Genomic DNA, 18,677 nt, shown 5'->3' with positions numbered 1-18,677 from the left:
CACAAGCTCAGATGCTTGTGCATACTCCAATCTAAAGGTCTCAGTCACATTTGAGTAAAATAATCCTATTTCTATAAATGTCATAGGATCTTTTTTTAAAGATATTTTATTTTCACAGACCCCTTGCAATTACACCACGGACCACTAGGGGTCCGCGGACCCCCGGTTGAGAAACACTGAGGTAGACCATAATGAATAAGCCCTGAGACATAACAGACTGAGGAGGTGTCAAATAGGTTAACATTGAATACCTTAAAGTCCGCTGTAGACAACGGTACTGGAACTACAATAGGTGATTGAGATGATGCAGGTAATTGTTGACAAATCCAACAATTAGTAAAGTTACGAGAGGTGGCCCATTCTTTTATCATAGTTATAGCCAGATTTCCCCTATAGGTATCAAAACATCTCACACACATTAGAGGGGTTTCAAAAGTCTGAGTGACTACTGTGGGGTTAGCAATATCTTTACATATCTGTGATTGATGCCCTGGTGGCCTATCTGCATCTATACAGAGTGTGGATTTTCCATCTTTTTGGCATCAGACTGCAGACTGTTTCAAGCCCTCAGCTGTAAATTGGTGACTAGTACTTTACAGTATCCTGTTCCACATGTAGTAACACGATAGTGATTGCCGTTTATCCATGACCAATAAATCTTTATGCATGCTCAACAATCCAGGTAAGAAGATCAAAGAAATTTGAATCAGTTCATCTGGACACAACGTTTACTGAGAGAAATGTTTCATCACTCATCTAAGTGACCTCTTCAGTCTAAACTGACTGCAGGTATCCCCACCCTTATAAACAATACAGTGGCATAATGACCGAAACCAACAATCAGTTTCATATGCAAATATGGGCTGACCATTAACTAGAGTTTCAAAGGCCAACTGATCGTTGGTTTCGGTCATTATGCAACTATATTGTTTATAAGGGTGGGGATACCGGCAGGCAGTTTAGACTGAAGAGGTCACTTGGATGAGTGAAACGTTTCTCTCAAACGTTGTGTCCAGATGAACTGATACAACTTTCTTTGATCATGACCGATAAACTTTGTCCGGCCGATCAGGGTAAACTGTAAGGTTAATGGTTAATAAACAGTCTTTTCACACTTTATCACATGTATCTCCCCTGCTCAAAAAGAAAATTTTCTCTTGCCTTCCGCACATCTGGCAATTTGGCTGTGGTGGGAGCGAAAGGTGGTTGATGAGAATGTAACGGTCGTTGTTACAACACTGTTATCTTGTAGAGAATCAAAAGCCCCATAAAATGGGACCGACATTCACAATAATTATTATTACAAAACAATACATCGTTCTCCTGAGACCAAACCCCATTCTCCTAAAAGGATGCCAGGGCCTGCTTTCAGGCACTGGCGTCATCACAACAAAGTACCTCAATGGTGGTACCCATCTTCCCAGACCGAAAGTGGAACCACCGTTTCTAGTTTGGGAATATGGCTGCACGAATTCATGTTTGCAGCGGCCTCACCCAGTTCCAGTGTCGGAAGATGGCGGTAACGAACTTACATTTGCAGCGGCCTCACCCAGTACCATCCATGCAGTGTCTTTGACCATGTCTAGGTTTGTGTTTTCGTTTGATGGCTGGGAGAGCTGGCGCTGGATTGGCTGGGAGAGCTTGGTCTGCTGTGTCCTGTGGGCCTGGGGTTCACAGCATTGCCTGGAACTGCGTCCAAGGAGGAAACACCGAGGGCGGTCCGACAGGACGTAGAAGTGGGGCAGGCTAAGCTAACTGCTAGCCCATGCAGACTGGCAGTTCCGATAACACTGAAGGTGGTCTGGCAGTGGCCTTGCCTAGTGTTGACTGTGTTTTTGGTGTCGTGTTGAGTGTGTGGAGGTGTGTCAAAGGTGACTGGCTGGAAGCGTTGGCTTTGGATCGGCTGGGGGAGCCTGGTCGGTGGGCTCAGGCACCATGGCCCTGCTTGAGCTGCGCCCGAGGAGGAACACTGAGGGCAGTCTGACAGGAAGCGGAAGCAGGGCAGGCTAAGCTAACTGCTAGCCCATGCAGACTGGCAGTCCGACAGTCATCCTGGCGTTCGCTTTCTTGGACAGTGAATTTTTTTTAATAAGTTGGCTATATGTGTTTTTGTAGGTTTTTTTTTTTGGTAGTTTGGATATATGTGTTGTAGTTTGGATGTGTTTTTTCCCCTTTGTGTTGCACTGCTGTGGCCTGGGTGAAAACAATATTTTATTTCATGTCCACAGGGGCATGGAATTAAATGAAAATAAATGTTCCTGATGCCCAATTGTTGTCAGCCTCCATTAGATAAAATAATGCTTTTCTCTATAGCGTAACAAATGTTGGCTCTCAGTAGGTTTTTAAACCTCAGTGAGAGCTGGCCACGTCTACTTCTCTTCATCCTTTGTTAGCAGAGCGGGTCTCTGACCCTGGACCTCCGTCTCCAGTAGTGGCACCATCTTGCAGTGGCTGGCGTGGGTCCAGCTGACTCTCCTCTCAACCTTCACCACTGTAGGTGTGGTCAAGAGAACTTGGTGGGACCCCGCCCATGGGGCTTCGCCAATGTTTTCTCTTTAAGTCCTTTATCGGCACCCAATCTCCTGGCTTCGGGTCATGCAGCTGACCCTGTATTGGCTGTGGAAGTGCCGATCTCACCTGCATGTGAATAGAACTCAGCATTTTGTTTAACTGTACACAATAATTAAGAATTACATCCTTGACTAGGTCTGTGCTGAGGACCTGCTTTTGCGGGGGAAGGGCAATTTCAGTGTTCACGGGTCTGCCTGTGAGGATTTCAAAAGGCGAAAGACCTGTTGCAGCTCTCCCTCTTGCTCTCATGGCCATCGACACTAACGGTAGTGCCTTTATCCATGCGAGTCATTTCTCATCACAACATTTGGGCAGTTTATTTTCAATTGTCCTATTTTCTCTCTCAACTTCTCCACCACTCTGTAGACGATAGGCACAATGTTGCCTAAGATTGATACCCAAAAATGTTGAAAGTTGTTTAATAGCACTATTGACAAAATGTGTCCAATTATCACTGCTGATCTTCCGTGACATTTCCCATCTAGGAATAATCTCTCTTACTAGCACCTCTGCTACTGTGGAGGTATCTGTCTTTCCTGTAGGGAAAACTCTCTCCCACTTAGAAAACATAACAAGCACAAGACAATAGTTCTTTCCCTCACATGGTGTTAGTTCAATGAAATCCATCTGCAGGTGATCAAATGGTTGGTCAGGGAGGGGGTGGCTCGAGGCTTGTATGATTTGCCCTCTTGCAGCATTATTTTTTTTTAAAAATAAAAATTTTGAACAGAAATTTTGGGAATTTGTGAAGTCTCTCATAAACCAGCATTTGTTTACTTCACCAACCATCCTACACTTTTGACACATGGTCCTTCCCTCGTGCCAATTTTACATAAAAGCGAAACAAACAGAAAAGCAAGGACACCCGTCTTCAGACTGCCATACGTTATTTACATATGTGCACTTAGCCTTGTTCTTCTTTTTCCTCTCTATCTCTCATCATAAAACCTTTTCTGTCCACAATCTGTGTGAATGGTCTGTCTGGATCAGGCAGTCCTAAAGTATCCATGGTAGTCAAAGTCTGTTTTAGTTAAGTGAGAGCTGCACAAGAGCTGTGTCAGGAGCCTCTGTCTATGTCACATTGTCAATTGGTTTTAGTCCATGGTCATGCGTAATAGATAATTGTGGAGCCTCCAGAGATGCATAGTCACAGATCCACTGTCAACAGTGGTCTGTCGTCCCTAAAAATTATATTAATTGCCTCTTATTGAAAGGCTTTCGAATTATGAGGATGGCTTCCACTCAATTTGAGCTCAGTGGTTTACCTTTTTTTTTTGGAGATCTTGTGCCCTAGTAAGGTGACTTTTTCCTAGACAAATTGCAATTTACTCAGACTGGCCTTGTGGCCCTGCGAGTTGTTTTATCAACGCAACCAATCTCAGAAGCATGTTTAGTGGATGAACAGATCATCAAATCGTCGACATACTGTATCAGCACGTTCCCTACTGGAAGACTTAAATTCTGCGGACTTGCATGCAAATTAACATTTTAATTGCTTAGGCCTAAAGGTTTTTCACATCCGAGTCACGCGACCTCTGAGACACCAAAACAAAAACAAAAAAAGACAGCAAAAACTTGACGCATCTTTGAAAGATTTTGGTTTGATTACTCAACAAAAATAAAATATTATAGTCAACTAAGATCCTTTTTAGTAGTCAGGCTATACAAAAACCTCCTACCTGCCTTTACAGCATATAGGACATGTTGCTGCAGGAAAAGTTTGAGTAAGTTAAGTTTAAATGATCATAAAGGGCAGTGTCTTGTTTGTGCAGTTGCACCCTTTTAATGATTCAATTTAACCCCCTGACATATTTTGCCGATATAAAATGATTATAAATAATTAAGATGAATAGTCATTTATCTTCTTTTTGCAGTGATCTGTGAGGCCTCTCACCTGTATGGATCACGACATGCTGTTTGAGATGCTGTTTTGAGCTGAACCCATTTCCACAATTGCAGCATCTGAATGGCTTCCCCCATGTATGAGTCCTTAGGTGACTTTGTACATGTGACTTCTGGGTAAACATTTTCCCGCATGTAGTGCATCTGAATGGCTTCTCCCCTGTATGAGTCCTTCCGTGCCTTTGTAAACTTGACTTCTGGGTAAACATTTTCCCGCACGTGGTGCATCTGAATGGCTTCTCCCCTGTATGAGTCCTTAGGTGACTTTTTACATGTGACTTCTGGGTAAACATTTTCCCGCACATTGTGCATTTGAAAGGCTTCTCCCCTGTATGAGTCCTTAGGTGACTTTGTACATGTGCCTTCTGGGTAAACATTTTCCCGCACGTTGTGCATTTGAATGGCTTCTCCCCTGTGTGAGTCCTTATGTGACTTTGTAGACTTGACTTGTGGGTAAACATTTTCCCACATGTGGTGCATCTGAATGGCTTCTCCCCTGTATGAGTCCTCATGTGCGTTTGCAAATGTGACTTCCGCGTAAACATTTTCCAGCACTTGGTGCATCTGAGCCGCTTCAGCCATGTATGAGTCCTTATTTGCCTCTGAAAAGTTGACATATGGGTAAACATTTTCATGCATGTGGTGACTCTGAATGGCGTCTGCCCTACATGAGTCCTTGTATGCCTCTGCATGTTATACTTCCAGGTAAAAGCTCTCCCACAAGTGGGGCATTTGAAAGGCTTTTCCCCTGTGTGAAATGTCATGTGACTTTTGAAAATTTCCAAATTATAAAGCACTTTCACACAAATCTTGCACTTGTAGGGCTTTTTGTGAGGTTCCAGCGTTGCTTTCTGAGTTGAACCCGTTTCGTCACAGTTTTGGCGACTGTAAGCATGGTCAGCTTTGCTCTTAGTTACATGACAGCAGTTAGAGAGGGTATGGTGGTCCCTTGTTGGCTCTGATATCAGAAAGTCCAGTTTTATCAGTTCAAATGAGGTGACAGCCAGGGGCTCTGTGTCTCCCTCTGTCTGAGTTTGGTAGAGTTGCGAGGGCAGAGGCTGATCTTTAGCATCATCATTTCCATCACAAAGAGGGGTAAATATGGACTCAGAGGTATCAGCTACCTCCTGCAATGGAAGTTGGTCTTCCTGTGGACTGATCCAGAGTTCCTGTTGTTCCTCCTTGGCCAGACTGGGACTCCTCTCCTGCTCACCATGCTGCTGATCAGATAACTGTACAAAGTCTGGATAGAAGGAAATACAAAATCAATGCTGTGGTTTGGCCATAGTGGCACATCCTGTTTACATATGGTTGATGCTAGATCCAACGGGGTGTGGGCACGGAAATAGCTGTGATTGGCTGTTGCAGCCGTGATTGGCTGTTGCATCGGCCAACAGACAGCATGGAACCTCAAAGCGCGCCGACTTGAAACAAACGATGCGCACTGAAACATTTAGCTGGCTAGCTTACAACTGACCTTAACATTGCCAGATCGTACTGTAACCCTAACCCTACCGCTATTGCTAGCTAAGTAACCTTAACTTAATTCACCCCAACTATTGCTCTGTCTGTCGGTTTGACAGTCAGTGCGCTTCGAGGTTCCACGCTGTCTGTTGGCCGATGCAACAACCAATCACATCTACTTCCGTGCTTACACCCCGTTGGATCTAGCATCAACCTTTACATATCTTAGGTAAACCTAGACTAGTTGTAGCTTCCCTCTATTGACAGAATTTTTACCACAGCTTATACACAAAGGAAGCGACACCTAATCTGTATGGTTTACCTAAGATACATAAACAAGATATACCATTATGACCTACTGTTTGTATGATTAATTCAGTGACCTATAATGTCTCTAAGTTTCTTGCATCTATTCTTAACTCGTTGGTAGGCAGTAATGAACATCACGTTCAGAACACTATGGATTTTGTGGATAAGGTGGGGGACATCATTATGGAGGGGGAAAAAACAATGGTTTCTTATGATGTTTAGTCTCTCTTCACGTGCGTTCCTGTTGATTATGCAGTGGAGTTAGTCCATATGAAATTACAAAACAACCCCACGTACTCCACATATAGGTGGTAGTACTAGAGGCAGAGGCATGGGTGTGCTATGGGTTCCCCAGTCTCACCTGTAGAGGCCAACTTGTACATGGAGTAAATCGAAAGGAGGGCTCTGATGTTCTATCCAGGGAGGCCATATAGCCATTAGTTCAGATTTATGGACAACACCTTGGTTAAAGTTAAATCTCAGGATGTACCACATTTCCTCGACCACATTAACTCTGTGGACAACCACATCAAGTTCACCAGTGAGGATGTGGAAAAATGGCAGGTTAGCCGTCTTAGACTGTGAAATTGTAATTGGTGATGAGGGACGTTTGATTGTTGTTTAGGTTACCGTAAACCAACATATACTGATCAGTACTTAAGTTTTCACTCTCATCATCCACTGGAGCACAAACTAGGAGTCATCAGGACGCCAAACCACCGAGCTGACAACATCCCCACCGACACAGTGGCTGCGGAAGGGGAGATAGCCCACATTAAACATGCTCTGGTTAAGTGCGGTTATTCTAACTGGGTGTTTGTCAAAGCCAGGAGGACGCCCAAACAGTGCACCAGCCAATCGAAGAAAGGAGAAGGACCACACCTGTCTTAAGTGTAAACCAGTGGTGATCCGTATGTGGCTGGAGTGTCGGAAAAGTTACGATTGCTTTCAAACCCCAAAACAAGCTGTGCCAGAAGTTGGGCCACCCCAAAGATTAGGCCCCCGACACAAACAGACCAGTATAGCGTACAATGTTAAGTGCTAGGAGGATTGCTGTGACTTGTACATTGGGGAAACTAAACAGATGCTGGCCAAGAGACTGGCACAACACAGGAGAGCTAACGCATCAGGCCAGGATTCCAAAGTCTACACCCCTCTACAGGCCACTGTCCACTCTTTCAAGGATGAGGATGTCCACATCCTTGATAGGGAGGAACGCTGGTTTGAAAGGGGAGTCAAAGAGGTCATCTGTCACCATCTTATAATGCTGTGATTGCAAACATTCCCAAATCCTCTCTGAATAGTACACATGGCCATTGAGACTCTAGTTAATGGTCACGCCTACATTTGCATATGAAACTGGTTGTTGGTTTTGGCCGTTATGCCACTATATTGTTTATAAGGGTGGGGATACCTGCAGTCAGTTTAGACTGAAGGGGTCACTTAGATGAGTGATTAAACGTATATGTCCATAAACATTGTATCCAGATGAACGGATTCAACTTTCTTTGATAGGGGCTAGTTGTTCTGCAGAGTGGATGAGCATTCAACTACCAACATTATCAGGGCCAGTTCTTGTTCTGTTTTTACAATGTAAAATATTTTATAGTATATAATAGTATAAAGTATTCACGGCAGTGTGGACATTAAAAGGAGTGGCCAGTTTACTGGGTTTCAACAAGAGTATTTTTTTAAATAGCCGTTTCACTGCTAAAATCATGCATGTTAGATCTGGAGGAAAACTTGTTAACTTCTTGTGCCAGAACTTGATCTGAAGTGAACCCTTCTAGTGTTACTCTTCTTATTGTCAGTTAGCCCAGCCATAGTCCTGATACTGTCAGGATTATGGTTGGGGGGGGGGGGTCATGAAATGGCCGCTTTTTCTTTTTAAGCAGTGGTTTACTAAACAAACTAGGGTTTGGCTCCGTCTGTCAATACTGCTTCTACCGGCTGCAACCTACTAATAAAAAAGTAAAATTTGATTAAAAGTAAATATTCTCTCAAATAAGTGAAATAATCCATCCATTCATTTTCCGAACCGCTAATCCTGCACTCAGGGTCGTGGAGATGCTGGAGCCTGCCCCAGCAGTGATTTAGCGGCGCGCGGGAAGACACCCTGGACAGGCCGCCAGGCCATCACACGGGCCGACACGCACATTCATACCTAGGGACGATTTTAGTACGGCCGGTTCACCTGACTTACAAGTCTTTGGACTGTGGGAGGAAACCGGAGCCCACGGAGGAAACCCACGCAGACACGGGGAGAGCATGCAAACTCCACACAGAGGACGACCCCCAAGGTTGGACCAGCCCGGAGCTCGAACCCAGGACCTTCTTGCTGTGAGGCGACCGCGCTAACCACTGCGCCACCGTGCCGCCAAATAATATAACAATATAAACATACATTAAGGTGCAGCATTTAGAACATCAGCTGTACTTGAACTTCACAATACTTGTATTCGCATCAGCAGCTTTCAGCTTCAAATTAGGACCATCAAATAAATAAGCAAGCACGAAACCGTCCAGACCCACGGCGCACCTGATGGAGCTGGTGACTGAAGTCTGCACAGTTTGAAAAATTAGCTCAGAGGCGTTATTGTCGTTAGCCTGTTGATGGATATAAACTACAGTCACCGAGATCTGTGTTCATTCCCGCAGCAATGAAATCAGATTGAAATAAGGAATGTTTTGATAATGGACGACACACACGGAAACTTGGTGTTACCAACCTATTCTGTGTAACGTGATCCTGGGCTTCAACACCATGTCCAGCAGTCTCCTCTGTCGATCTCTCTCGTCCTCATACTCCTCTATCGTCCTCTCGAAAGCTCCTAATATCTCCTCAGCTGCTGCTGTTAGTCGCTCGACGACGAACGATCTCAGAAGGTTTGTTCTGGACATGGTAAACTCAACGGGGAAGTAAAACCAGTTGAACTCCAGCGGCACGACGTCGCACGTGGATGGTTTTCTATCTTCTACTTGAATTTTAAAATCGGTTGACATTAATCACAAAAAGCGCACTATCGCCACCTATTGAGCTAAAGTGCGAAGAGGGGAACCATTATCTCTTATTCTAATCAGTTTGCGGCAGAATGTGCACTGTTAGACGCAATGCTGCCCTCCACAGACGAGGATTTGCTGTTTATCCGATAAATAAATGGTCTCTTTAACGCTGTGTCAAAGTAAACATTTGCGGACCGAACAGTTTATGGTTTGTTTTGAAATTTGGAATTCCGCTCTGCAGTTGTGAGGTTATAAATTTCCTGCATTGAACATTATATTACTTGAAGAATTTGAGAAACTAATTAAATCCCTTCTAAAGAAACATCCCTTGGCTAAACTTATATTAGGGGGTGATTTTAATATGGTTTGGTCCAATACCTCTCATCCGCTATTTGTCACGGATAATGAATTCTGAAAATAAATAAATCCACTTTTGTAATAGGTTGAACATTATGGACATTTGGAGGTACCCAAATGCAATAGACAGACAATTCACTTGGGCATACAAAGACTTCACTATTCAGTCAAGAATTGATTTTTGGCTGATCTCACCAGAGCTTGGCCCTAATGTAAGTGTGGTAGAAATTTCTCCTGCTATTATGACAGACCACAAAGTAGTGAAACTCAATAATGATTGTAACAATAGAAGGAATGTGGATTATTGGAAGTTTAATAGCTCACTCATAGAAAGTGAACAGCTGGTATCAGATATCAATAAGCTTATTGAAAGGTTTTGGAATATGGCTGTAGTAAGTAATGAATATGGAAAGTATTGGGAAATTTTAAAATGCGAAATTAGAAAGTTGGCTATTTAATATGGCAAAGAAAAAATGCATATGAGAAGAGGTCCAGATTAATATATATATATAAGTAAAGACATTTCTGCTTTAACTTTGGATCATAATACAAACAATGAAAACCATGCTATAAAATTCGAAAAATTACAGCAGGAACTGGATGAAATCTGTGCAGGGAGGGCAAGAGGGGCCTTTTTGCGCTCTTGATGGAAGTGGTTACAGGAGGGTGAAAAGAACAGCAGGTATTTCTTCATTTCAGAATGAAGAAATGCAGAAATAAACTTAATAACAAGACTAAAAATTGGAGACAATCTGTGAACATAGTGATGTTATTTCTAAGTATATAGCCAACTTCTATCCTGATCTTTATCGCCCTAGTGATTCCCATGACAGCTCTAATAGTATTCTGAACTCAATTAAAGATGCAAAAACAGCGAGCGTTAACTTGAGCACAGAATGCTCCAAAAAGGCTTTAGAGGAATAAAAGATCTAAAAACCAGTAAACCTCCAGGCAATGATGGGCTCACCTCTGAATTTTATATTGTAACGAGCATGGATAAGAAGACCCACTGGCCGCTGGCTGGCGGGTCTGACCCTTTAGTCGAGCGGTTAGCGATGTCTTCTTATCCATGCTCGTTACAATATTGTTTTTGCCAACAAAATTGCAAAATTTTTACTCGCTGTTTATAATGAGGTTGTCTGTAAAGAAGAACTACCCCCGTCATTAAGGCAAGGACTTCTCACTCTGATTCCCAAAACAAAGAAAGATCCCTTATGCATAAAGATAACTGCCAGATAACTGGAGCCCAATTACGCTTCTTAACAACGATTGTAAAATTATTGCCTCTATATCAGTGAAGCATCTAAAGACTGGCCTAAATTAAATGATTAATGAATCCCAATGTGGATTCATAAGTGGCCGTCATATCTCAAATAATATTCATGTAGCTATTGACTTGGTTATTGACTTATAAAGATTTATTGACTCATAAATATTTGATGGCAGTCCTTTACTTTTATTTTTTTATTTTCAATAAGCATTTGATACGGTGTCCCACAAATTTATTTTTGATACCCTAAATTTTTTCAAATTTACTGACTTTCATTAAGGCAATCAAAACCTTATATACAGCGGTAACTACAGCTCCGTCAAACTCCCTCATAGTACATCAGGACGATTCGCTGTGGCGACCCCTAACGGAAACAGCCGAAAGTAATAGCAGTAGATTTAGACAACCCCCCCCCTGGCTCTTATGTTATTTTGTATTGTAGCGAATTCGGGGGACAACGCAACCAAACAAGCGAACCCGTATCGCCCGCAGCGCAGGAGACATCGCTAACCGCTCGACTAAAGGGTCAGACCCGCGAGCCAGCGGCCAGCGTGTCTTCTTATCCATGCACGTTACAGTATGTATTGATGACTGATTTTTGTCGGTTCTGTGTCCGTCTGTTCTGTGTGTCTGTCTATTTGTGTATGTATAGAGGGAACCTGTCGTACCGGAAACCCGATTTGTTTAACGCATGCTGTGTAACGCATGCGCGAAGATGCGTCTGCTTTCAGTATGTCGAACCAATTTACGGTAGTGTTTGGGATTTAAATAAAACAATGTCATCGGTTGTATAATTACGCCATACGTGTGTTCCGAAAATGTTAAGGAAAGAGGATTGTATAGTCGGCAGGTTCACCAAATATAAGGCTGTGTTTTTATTTAACATTAACCGCCATTAGCACCGGGCATAGTCGCTGAACCCCAGAGCCACGCCCACAAGCTCTTTCTCTCTTTTACGCAACCCGCGTCATCAAAACAGGAAGAGAGGGTTGGCTGCCAGAGGGTTTGGGCGCGGAAGTGTGGTACGGTGGCGACCTTTCGAACGTTACGCATTGCTGTCAATGGTACAAAGTTTACATGTGAGTAGAAACTGGGAATCGTTCGACGAATCTGAGCAGAAACGGAGGTTGACGTCGGGAAATCGGAAAAGAGGGATTTCTCTGACACGGGAATACCTGACAGAACAGCGAAAACTACGGCGGGTAGGCGGCAGCTATGCTGTGAACGGGTCCGAGTGGGTTGGTTGAGAGGGAGGGAGGTGAGAGTGAGGACAGTATGGAAGTTAGCCGGGAATCGGAGAGATCAAGGGAAAAGCGAGGCAATAACTCTGCCGAAATTGGTGCGAAGAAATTTAGGAAAGTGACGACTAGCGCCGAGGGAAGAAGTGGTGAGACGGGATGAGGGAAATGAAATGGAGGTGATTCTCAGGTTAACCGAAGGGAATGGTGTTCAATCCACGAGCCCAGTAAAGTTAAATACGATATTAAAAAAATCAGGATGGTGAGGTTACACTGGCTAAAGTGTTGAGAGACGGGAATCTGTTGATTGTGTGTAGAAGTTTAGAGCAGAGAGAAAGGGCTTATAGGATGAAAGAGGTAGGGAAGTATAAAGTGATAAGTGCTAGCCGCGTTGAGAAGGGAAACAGATGGAATAAGGGAGTGATATGGGGAATACCAGTTGAAGTCACCATGGACAAAATAAAAGCACATTTGAAAGTTGGGAGGCTGAAGTAAGCACGGAGGTTGCATGTGTTCCCGGGAAGGGGTGAGGACAGATAGCGAAAGCGTAACTGTTGGAGTTTGATGAAGAAATCCTCACTCAGAAAGTGATGCTAGGATACATGGCCTACTCTGTCAGGGAGTGTGTGCCAAAACCTGTAAGATGTTTTAATTTTAGAGATTTGGACATACTGCTATGACATGTAAAGGAAGAAGAAGGTGTGCTATATGTGGTGAGAATCATGAGTATGGACACTGTGGGAAAGGAAAACAACCAAAATGTTGTAATTGCGTAGGCAATCATAGTGTGGCATATGGAGGATGTGAAGTCATGAAAAAGCAGGTAGAGATTCAACAGGTCAGAGTGCAAAACAAGACCTCACATATGCAGAAGCGGTCAAGATGGTGAACCAGAGGAGAGGGAGGGAGACAGGAGACACAACTGGTAGCCAACATAACAAACAGCAGGAAGAACCAAAAGAGGGTAAAGTGTGGGTTGATCTAAAGAAATTAGTCACTTTCATTGCAGAAGTGATAAATGCTACAATGGGAACAAAATCAAAAACAGAAAGAATACAAATAATAGTAAAAGCTGCAGCAAACCACCTGAATATTAGTGAACTGACATGGGAGGAGGTGAGAAATGAGTTGGTTGGTGGGTTAGTTAAAAGAAGTATGATTATTTTATTACAGTGGAATGCAAGAAGCTTGGTGGCAAACGGACAAGAATTTAAAAACTTTATTGACCAATTACCAAGGACACCGGAAGTTGTTTGTGTACAAGATCCACCCATCCATTACCACTTATCCTGCTCTCAGGGTTGCGGAATGCTGGACCCTATCCTGGCAGTCATTGGGGCGGTAGGTGGGGAGAGACATGGTTAAAACCAAATCTTGATTTTTGAATTTTCAGCTATACTGCTGTGAGGTGTGATAGGGAAGAGGGGACAGGGGGAGGGTGTGCGACTTTTATTAAGGACATTTTACCATTTAGGGTTGTTAGAAAAGGGACAGAGGGGGAGTGTATAGTAGTAGAAATATGGACAAATGAAGGTCAATTCACCATCATAAATTATTATATCTCTTGCAGAAAACTAGATATAAACAAGTTACAGCAGATCCAAGGACAGGTTACAAATCATATTTTTTGGGGTTTGGGATTTTAATTCACATGGCACCTTAGGGGAAGGGAAAAAGACAGATTCAAACAGGGAATTAATTGAGCAACTGTTGGAGGACAATAACTTGGTGTGTATTAATGATTGGAGAGGAACAAGGATAGATGTACACACAGGTAACAGCTCAGCACTAGACTTGACACTGGTATTATGAGAGGTGGCAGGAATATGTGAGTCGGAATTATGGGAAGACTCAACAGTTGGTAGTGACCACTATCCAGTATTTAGTAAAATACCGATAAACCAGGAAATAAGGGGAGGGAAAAGAGAGCCAAGGTAGATATTTAGTAAAACAAAGTGGGATCACTTCGAATATTTATGTGAGAGGGAATGTAATGAAATAGACCTGAGTCAGGATATAGAACAAGTTGATTGAAAATTTAGGGAAATTGTATTAAAAGCAGCAACTCTATTAATTTCCAGAAGCAAAGGGAAAATGGGGGGGAAGGCAGTCTCGTGATGGACTGAGGAATGCACTAAAGCCATTAAAGCAAGTAACAGAACTTTTAGAGAATTAAAAAGAACCCAGGGACGTCCCTGAAAAAGACATCGCTTGGATGGCAGCATATGTTGCTCTAAAACCTATATGTACCTTTCAGCATTAATGGTGCTTTCACAGATGTGCAAGTTACACATGATGCCATGGGCAATAACACACCCCCATACTATCACAGATGCTGGCTTTTGAACTCTGCACTGATAACAATCTGGATGGTCCTTTTCCTCTTTAGCCCGGAGGACACGATGTCCATGATTTCCAAAAACAATTTGAAATGTGGACTCGTCAGACCACAGCACACTTTTCCACTTTGCTTCAGTCCATCTCAGATGAGCTCGGGCCCAGAGAAGCCGGCGGTGTTTCTGGGTGTTGTTGATATATGGCTTTCACTTTGCATGGTAGAGTTTTAACTTGCACTTGTAGATGTAGCGACGAACTGTGTTAACTGACGATGGTTTTCCCAAGTGCTCCTCAGCCCACGTGGTAATATCCTTTACACAATGATGTCGGTTTTTAATGCCATGCCGCCTGAGGGATCGAAGGTCATGGGCATTCAATGTTGGTTTTCGGCCTTGCCGCTTACGTGCAGAGATTTCTCCGGATATCTGAATCTTTGATGATATTATGGACTGTAGATGATGAAATCCCTAAATTCCTTGCAATTGTGCGTTGAGAAACGTTGTTCTTAAACTTTTGGACTATTTGCTCATGCAGTTGTTCACAAAGTGGTGAACCTCGCCCCATCCTTGCTTGTGAATGACTGAGCCTTTCGGGGATGCTCCTTTTATACCCAATCATGACACTACCTGTTTCTAATTAACCTGTTCACCTGTGGAATATTCCAAACAGGTGTTTTCTGAGCATTCCTCAACTTTCCCAGTCTTTTGTTGCCCCTGTCCCAGCTTCTTTGGAACGGGTTGCCAGCATCAAATTCAAAATGAGTGAATATTTGCAAAAAACAATAAAGTTTATCAGTTTGAACATTAGATATCTTGTCTTTGTAGTGTATTCACTTGAATATAGGTCAAAAAGGATTCGCAAATCATTGTATTCTGTTTTTATTCACGTTTTACACAATGTCCCAACTTCATTGGAATTGGGGTTTGTAATAAATCAGCTACGATTATAAAATTATAAGAGGCACATGCAGAAAACGTAAACTAGGTTGCTTTCACAAAGGTATGCATTTACACTGTACAAGGCAATAGAAATTGTAAACATGACAGATAAATAATGTGGCTATGTATCAAACAGGCATATCTGAGGCTGAAACAACATATTCCCTCTTTAACATTGGATGAATGCCAATCAGCGGTGCAACACCCCCTCTATTGGCCAGTAGTATGCAGCACGCTTGGACTGCAAGGCACCAATTCCGGTGGCTAAAGTAGCTGCTGAGCTACACACGCTGTACCATCCATCCATCCATTATCCAAACCGCTTATCCTGCTGTCAGGGTCGCGGGAATTCTGGAGCTTATCCCAGCAGTCATTGGGCACTAGGCCGGGAGACACCCTGGACAGGCCACCAGGCCATTACAGGGCTCACACACACACACACACACACACGAAATTATTATATTATCAAATCAATGAAATTGTAAAGCCCACCTTTTCAATTATCCCGTAATCACAGTAACTCCCTCTCCTTCGAAACACGGCTGCATGAGAGGACAGGGAGAGACGTAATTTAAGCTCGTGATGTAGCAATAATTTTAAAAACACAATCTGGAAAAGTCTGTAAATGTTCTCATTCATCCAGGTCATGGTTATCCAAAGGAATTGAAACAAGTGCAACTGGACTTGGTATATATACGTGAAGACGTTTGGCCTCTCATCCAAGAGGCTTCCTCAGTTCGTGCCTTTCTAACTAGACGAATCTAGTCTGACTGGCTGGTGATGAGACTCAGAATTTATCCTCTTGGAGTCGTTGTCAGAGCTATAGATGTCCATGGCTCTTTGTGTCCCGATGTTTACCAACGCCCGTCGCTAACAGAGCCACTCATATCTATGGCTCTGTTAGCGACGGGCGTTGGTAAACATTGGGACACAAAGAGCCATGGACATCTATAGCTCTTTAAGAGGATAAATTCTGAGTCTCATCACCAGCCAGTCAGACTAGCTTCGTCTAGTCAGGAAGGCACGAACTGAGGAAGCCTCTTGGATGAGAGGCGAAATGTCTTCACGGATATATACCAAGTCCAGTTGTACTTATTTCAACTCCTTTGGGCAATCTGGAAAATAACATTACACAAAGGCATGTTACACAGAAGATAAAGATGCTATACAGCTTAAGAAACATGAACAGATTCTCATTTTATTCACTCATGCACACAAATCACGAATAAGTTAAAAAGGGTTAATTGGGCTTATTCTCAAATCTTACTTTATTCAGACACATAGGTAGGTCCATATCAAAAACAACAACAAAAAATACAACACGGGACAACAACACAACAATATAGCTAAAAACATCAGTTCAAAAGTCCACAATGATTAAAACCTATACAGACATTTGTTCCATTGTTTCCAGAAACAACAGGAGTGCCTTGTGTCACTTTGTGTAGGCTCAGTTAAGAGCATTATAATTACATTCTTAGAATCAATTAATTGACACATAAATTTGTACATAAAATTCTTCAACACAGCATGAAAAGTGGGAACATTACTGGTCACAAACACATGACTTGTACTTGTCCATCTTGGAAGTTTGAGCAAGATTCTAAATGTATCATTACATGCTACCTGCAGCTTTTTCATTGTTGCTTGGCTATAACTGCAGTGGGCAGTATAGAGTGGAGTACAGTAGGCCCTAAAAGGAGCAGTTTTAACATTGTCTGTACACATATGAAATTTGCGTGTCAGCATATTGGCTTGTGCATACAGTTTGCAACACTGGCGCTGCACATCATCGTCATCACGTAGATCATTCCTGATGATGTGACCAGATATCTTACTTTGTTCACCACATTAAGTGCTTGGTCTGCCAAGAAGAATGAGGGAAAATTTTGCTTCTGATCCTCCTTGGTTTTAGCAATCATGACAACACTCTTTTAGAGTTAAATTTAATGTCATGCTGCACACCATAACTTGAGCAGCCTCTGAGGAGTTGCTGTAAGTCAGCACTATAAGGGGACAGTATGACTAAGTCATCAGCGTACGTCAGATGGTTAATAATCCCCCACCATACAGCCAGTCTTACACTCTTTTAACTTTTTGGAAAGATCATCCTTATACACACTGAAGAGAACAGGTGCCAATATTCCACCTTGTCCGACCCCGTTGGTCACTGGGAAGGGTGCAGATATACTCTTACCCCATCTAACTTGCATGGTTTGATATGAATACCAAAAATGCAAGATCCTTATCAAATAAGAGGGGACCCCTCGCTCTTGTAGTTTAACAAACAATTAACCATGATTAACTTGGTCAAAAGCTTTTGATGCATAAAAAACACATAAATACTGTAGTGTTATGTTTTCTATATTTACTAACAAGTTCCTTCAGTGAATATTTGCACAAATCTGTGCCGTGTTTATTTTAAAGCCAAATTGATTGTCAGTAGTAGATATATATTCTTGAAGCCTATCCAAGAGAATTCGTTCTAATACTTTGGAAAGTATGCTAGCCAGAGCAATTGACCTATAATTTTCTATGCTGGATATTTTAACGATTTTGTCTTTGATTACTGGCACTGGTAAACATAGAGTCAGGTAGGATGCCATGCATTAACAATCCAGAAAAACACATTGCAAGTAACACTGAGATTCTGTGCCTAGCATACTTAGGATGTTCTAATGTTATTTGGTCAAGCCCACATGCTTCGTTTACTGACAATTTATCAATGGCATAGCATGCTTCATCAGTAGCCACATCATCATTGTTAGAGATATTACCAACATTAAATCCATCACTCTTTACACAATTAAAAATATCTCTATAGTGTTTTTCCACAATTCAGCAATATTTTCAGGCCCAGTAATCCCATCAATGCTGGATGGCAAGGGCTATTATTAATAACGTTAACGTCCTTCCAGAAATAGACATTATTCTGCTGAAGCTTTTTTGGCCATGGAGTTTGCCCTCATGGCCTGCTCATTTCTTTTAATAAAATGTACAGCATATTTAAGTCTAGCGTTAGCATGTTTCTGGTGTTCACACTCTGGGCCATGCCTAGCTTTTCCTGATAAGACCCAGTTTCTAAAAGCTTCTTTGGCCTCTACATGCAGTTCAGCTACATATTCATTACATCCTGGCCTGACATTATGTTGTTGAGCCCTTTTTTGGTAGAATGATTTACTGTCATTATTTAGACATTTCACAATTTTATCATACATTATACATAGATCATGCTTGTGGTTTTGGTTATATAACAGAGTAAACCAGCATAAACCAAACAACATCCTA

General features: G+C 42.4%; 1 protein-coding gene across 1 annotated transcript; it reads right to left on the bottom strand.

The window, feature by feature from the left end:
* Positions 1–2,369: 2,369 nt before the first annotated feature.
* Positions 2,370–5,237, bottom strand: LOC130124316 (gastrula zinc finger protein XlCGF8.2DB-like). The gene is made up of 3 exons (XM_056293776.1): positions 5,101–5,237; positions 4,466–5,037; positions 2,370–2,491 (listed from the first exon to the last, which is right to left on the bottom strand). Exons 1-3 carry the CDS (start codon positions 5,235–5,237, stop codon positions 2,370–2,372), a joined length of 831 nt encoding a protein of 276 aa, XP_056149751.1.
* Positions 5,238–18,677: the final 13,440 nt, after the last annotated feature.

Source organism: Lampris incognitus, chromosome 14 (genome assembly GCF_029633865.1).
Source record: "Lampris incognitus isolate fLamInc1 chromosome 14, fLamInc1.hap2, whole genome shotgun sequence".
NCBI classification, from domain to species: Eukaryota; Metazoa; Chordata; class Actinopteri; order Lampriformes; family Lampridae; genus Lampris; species Lampris incognitus.
This window is presented reverse-complemented; position numbering and strand designations above follow the sequence as displayed.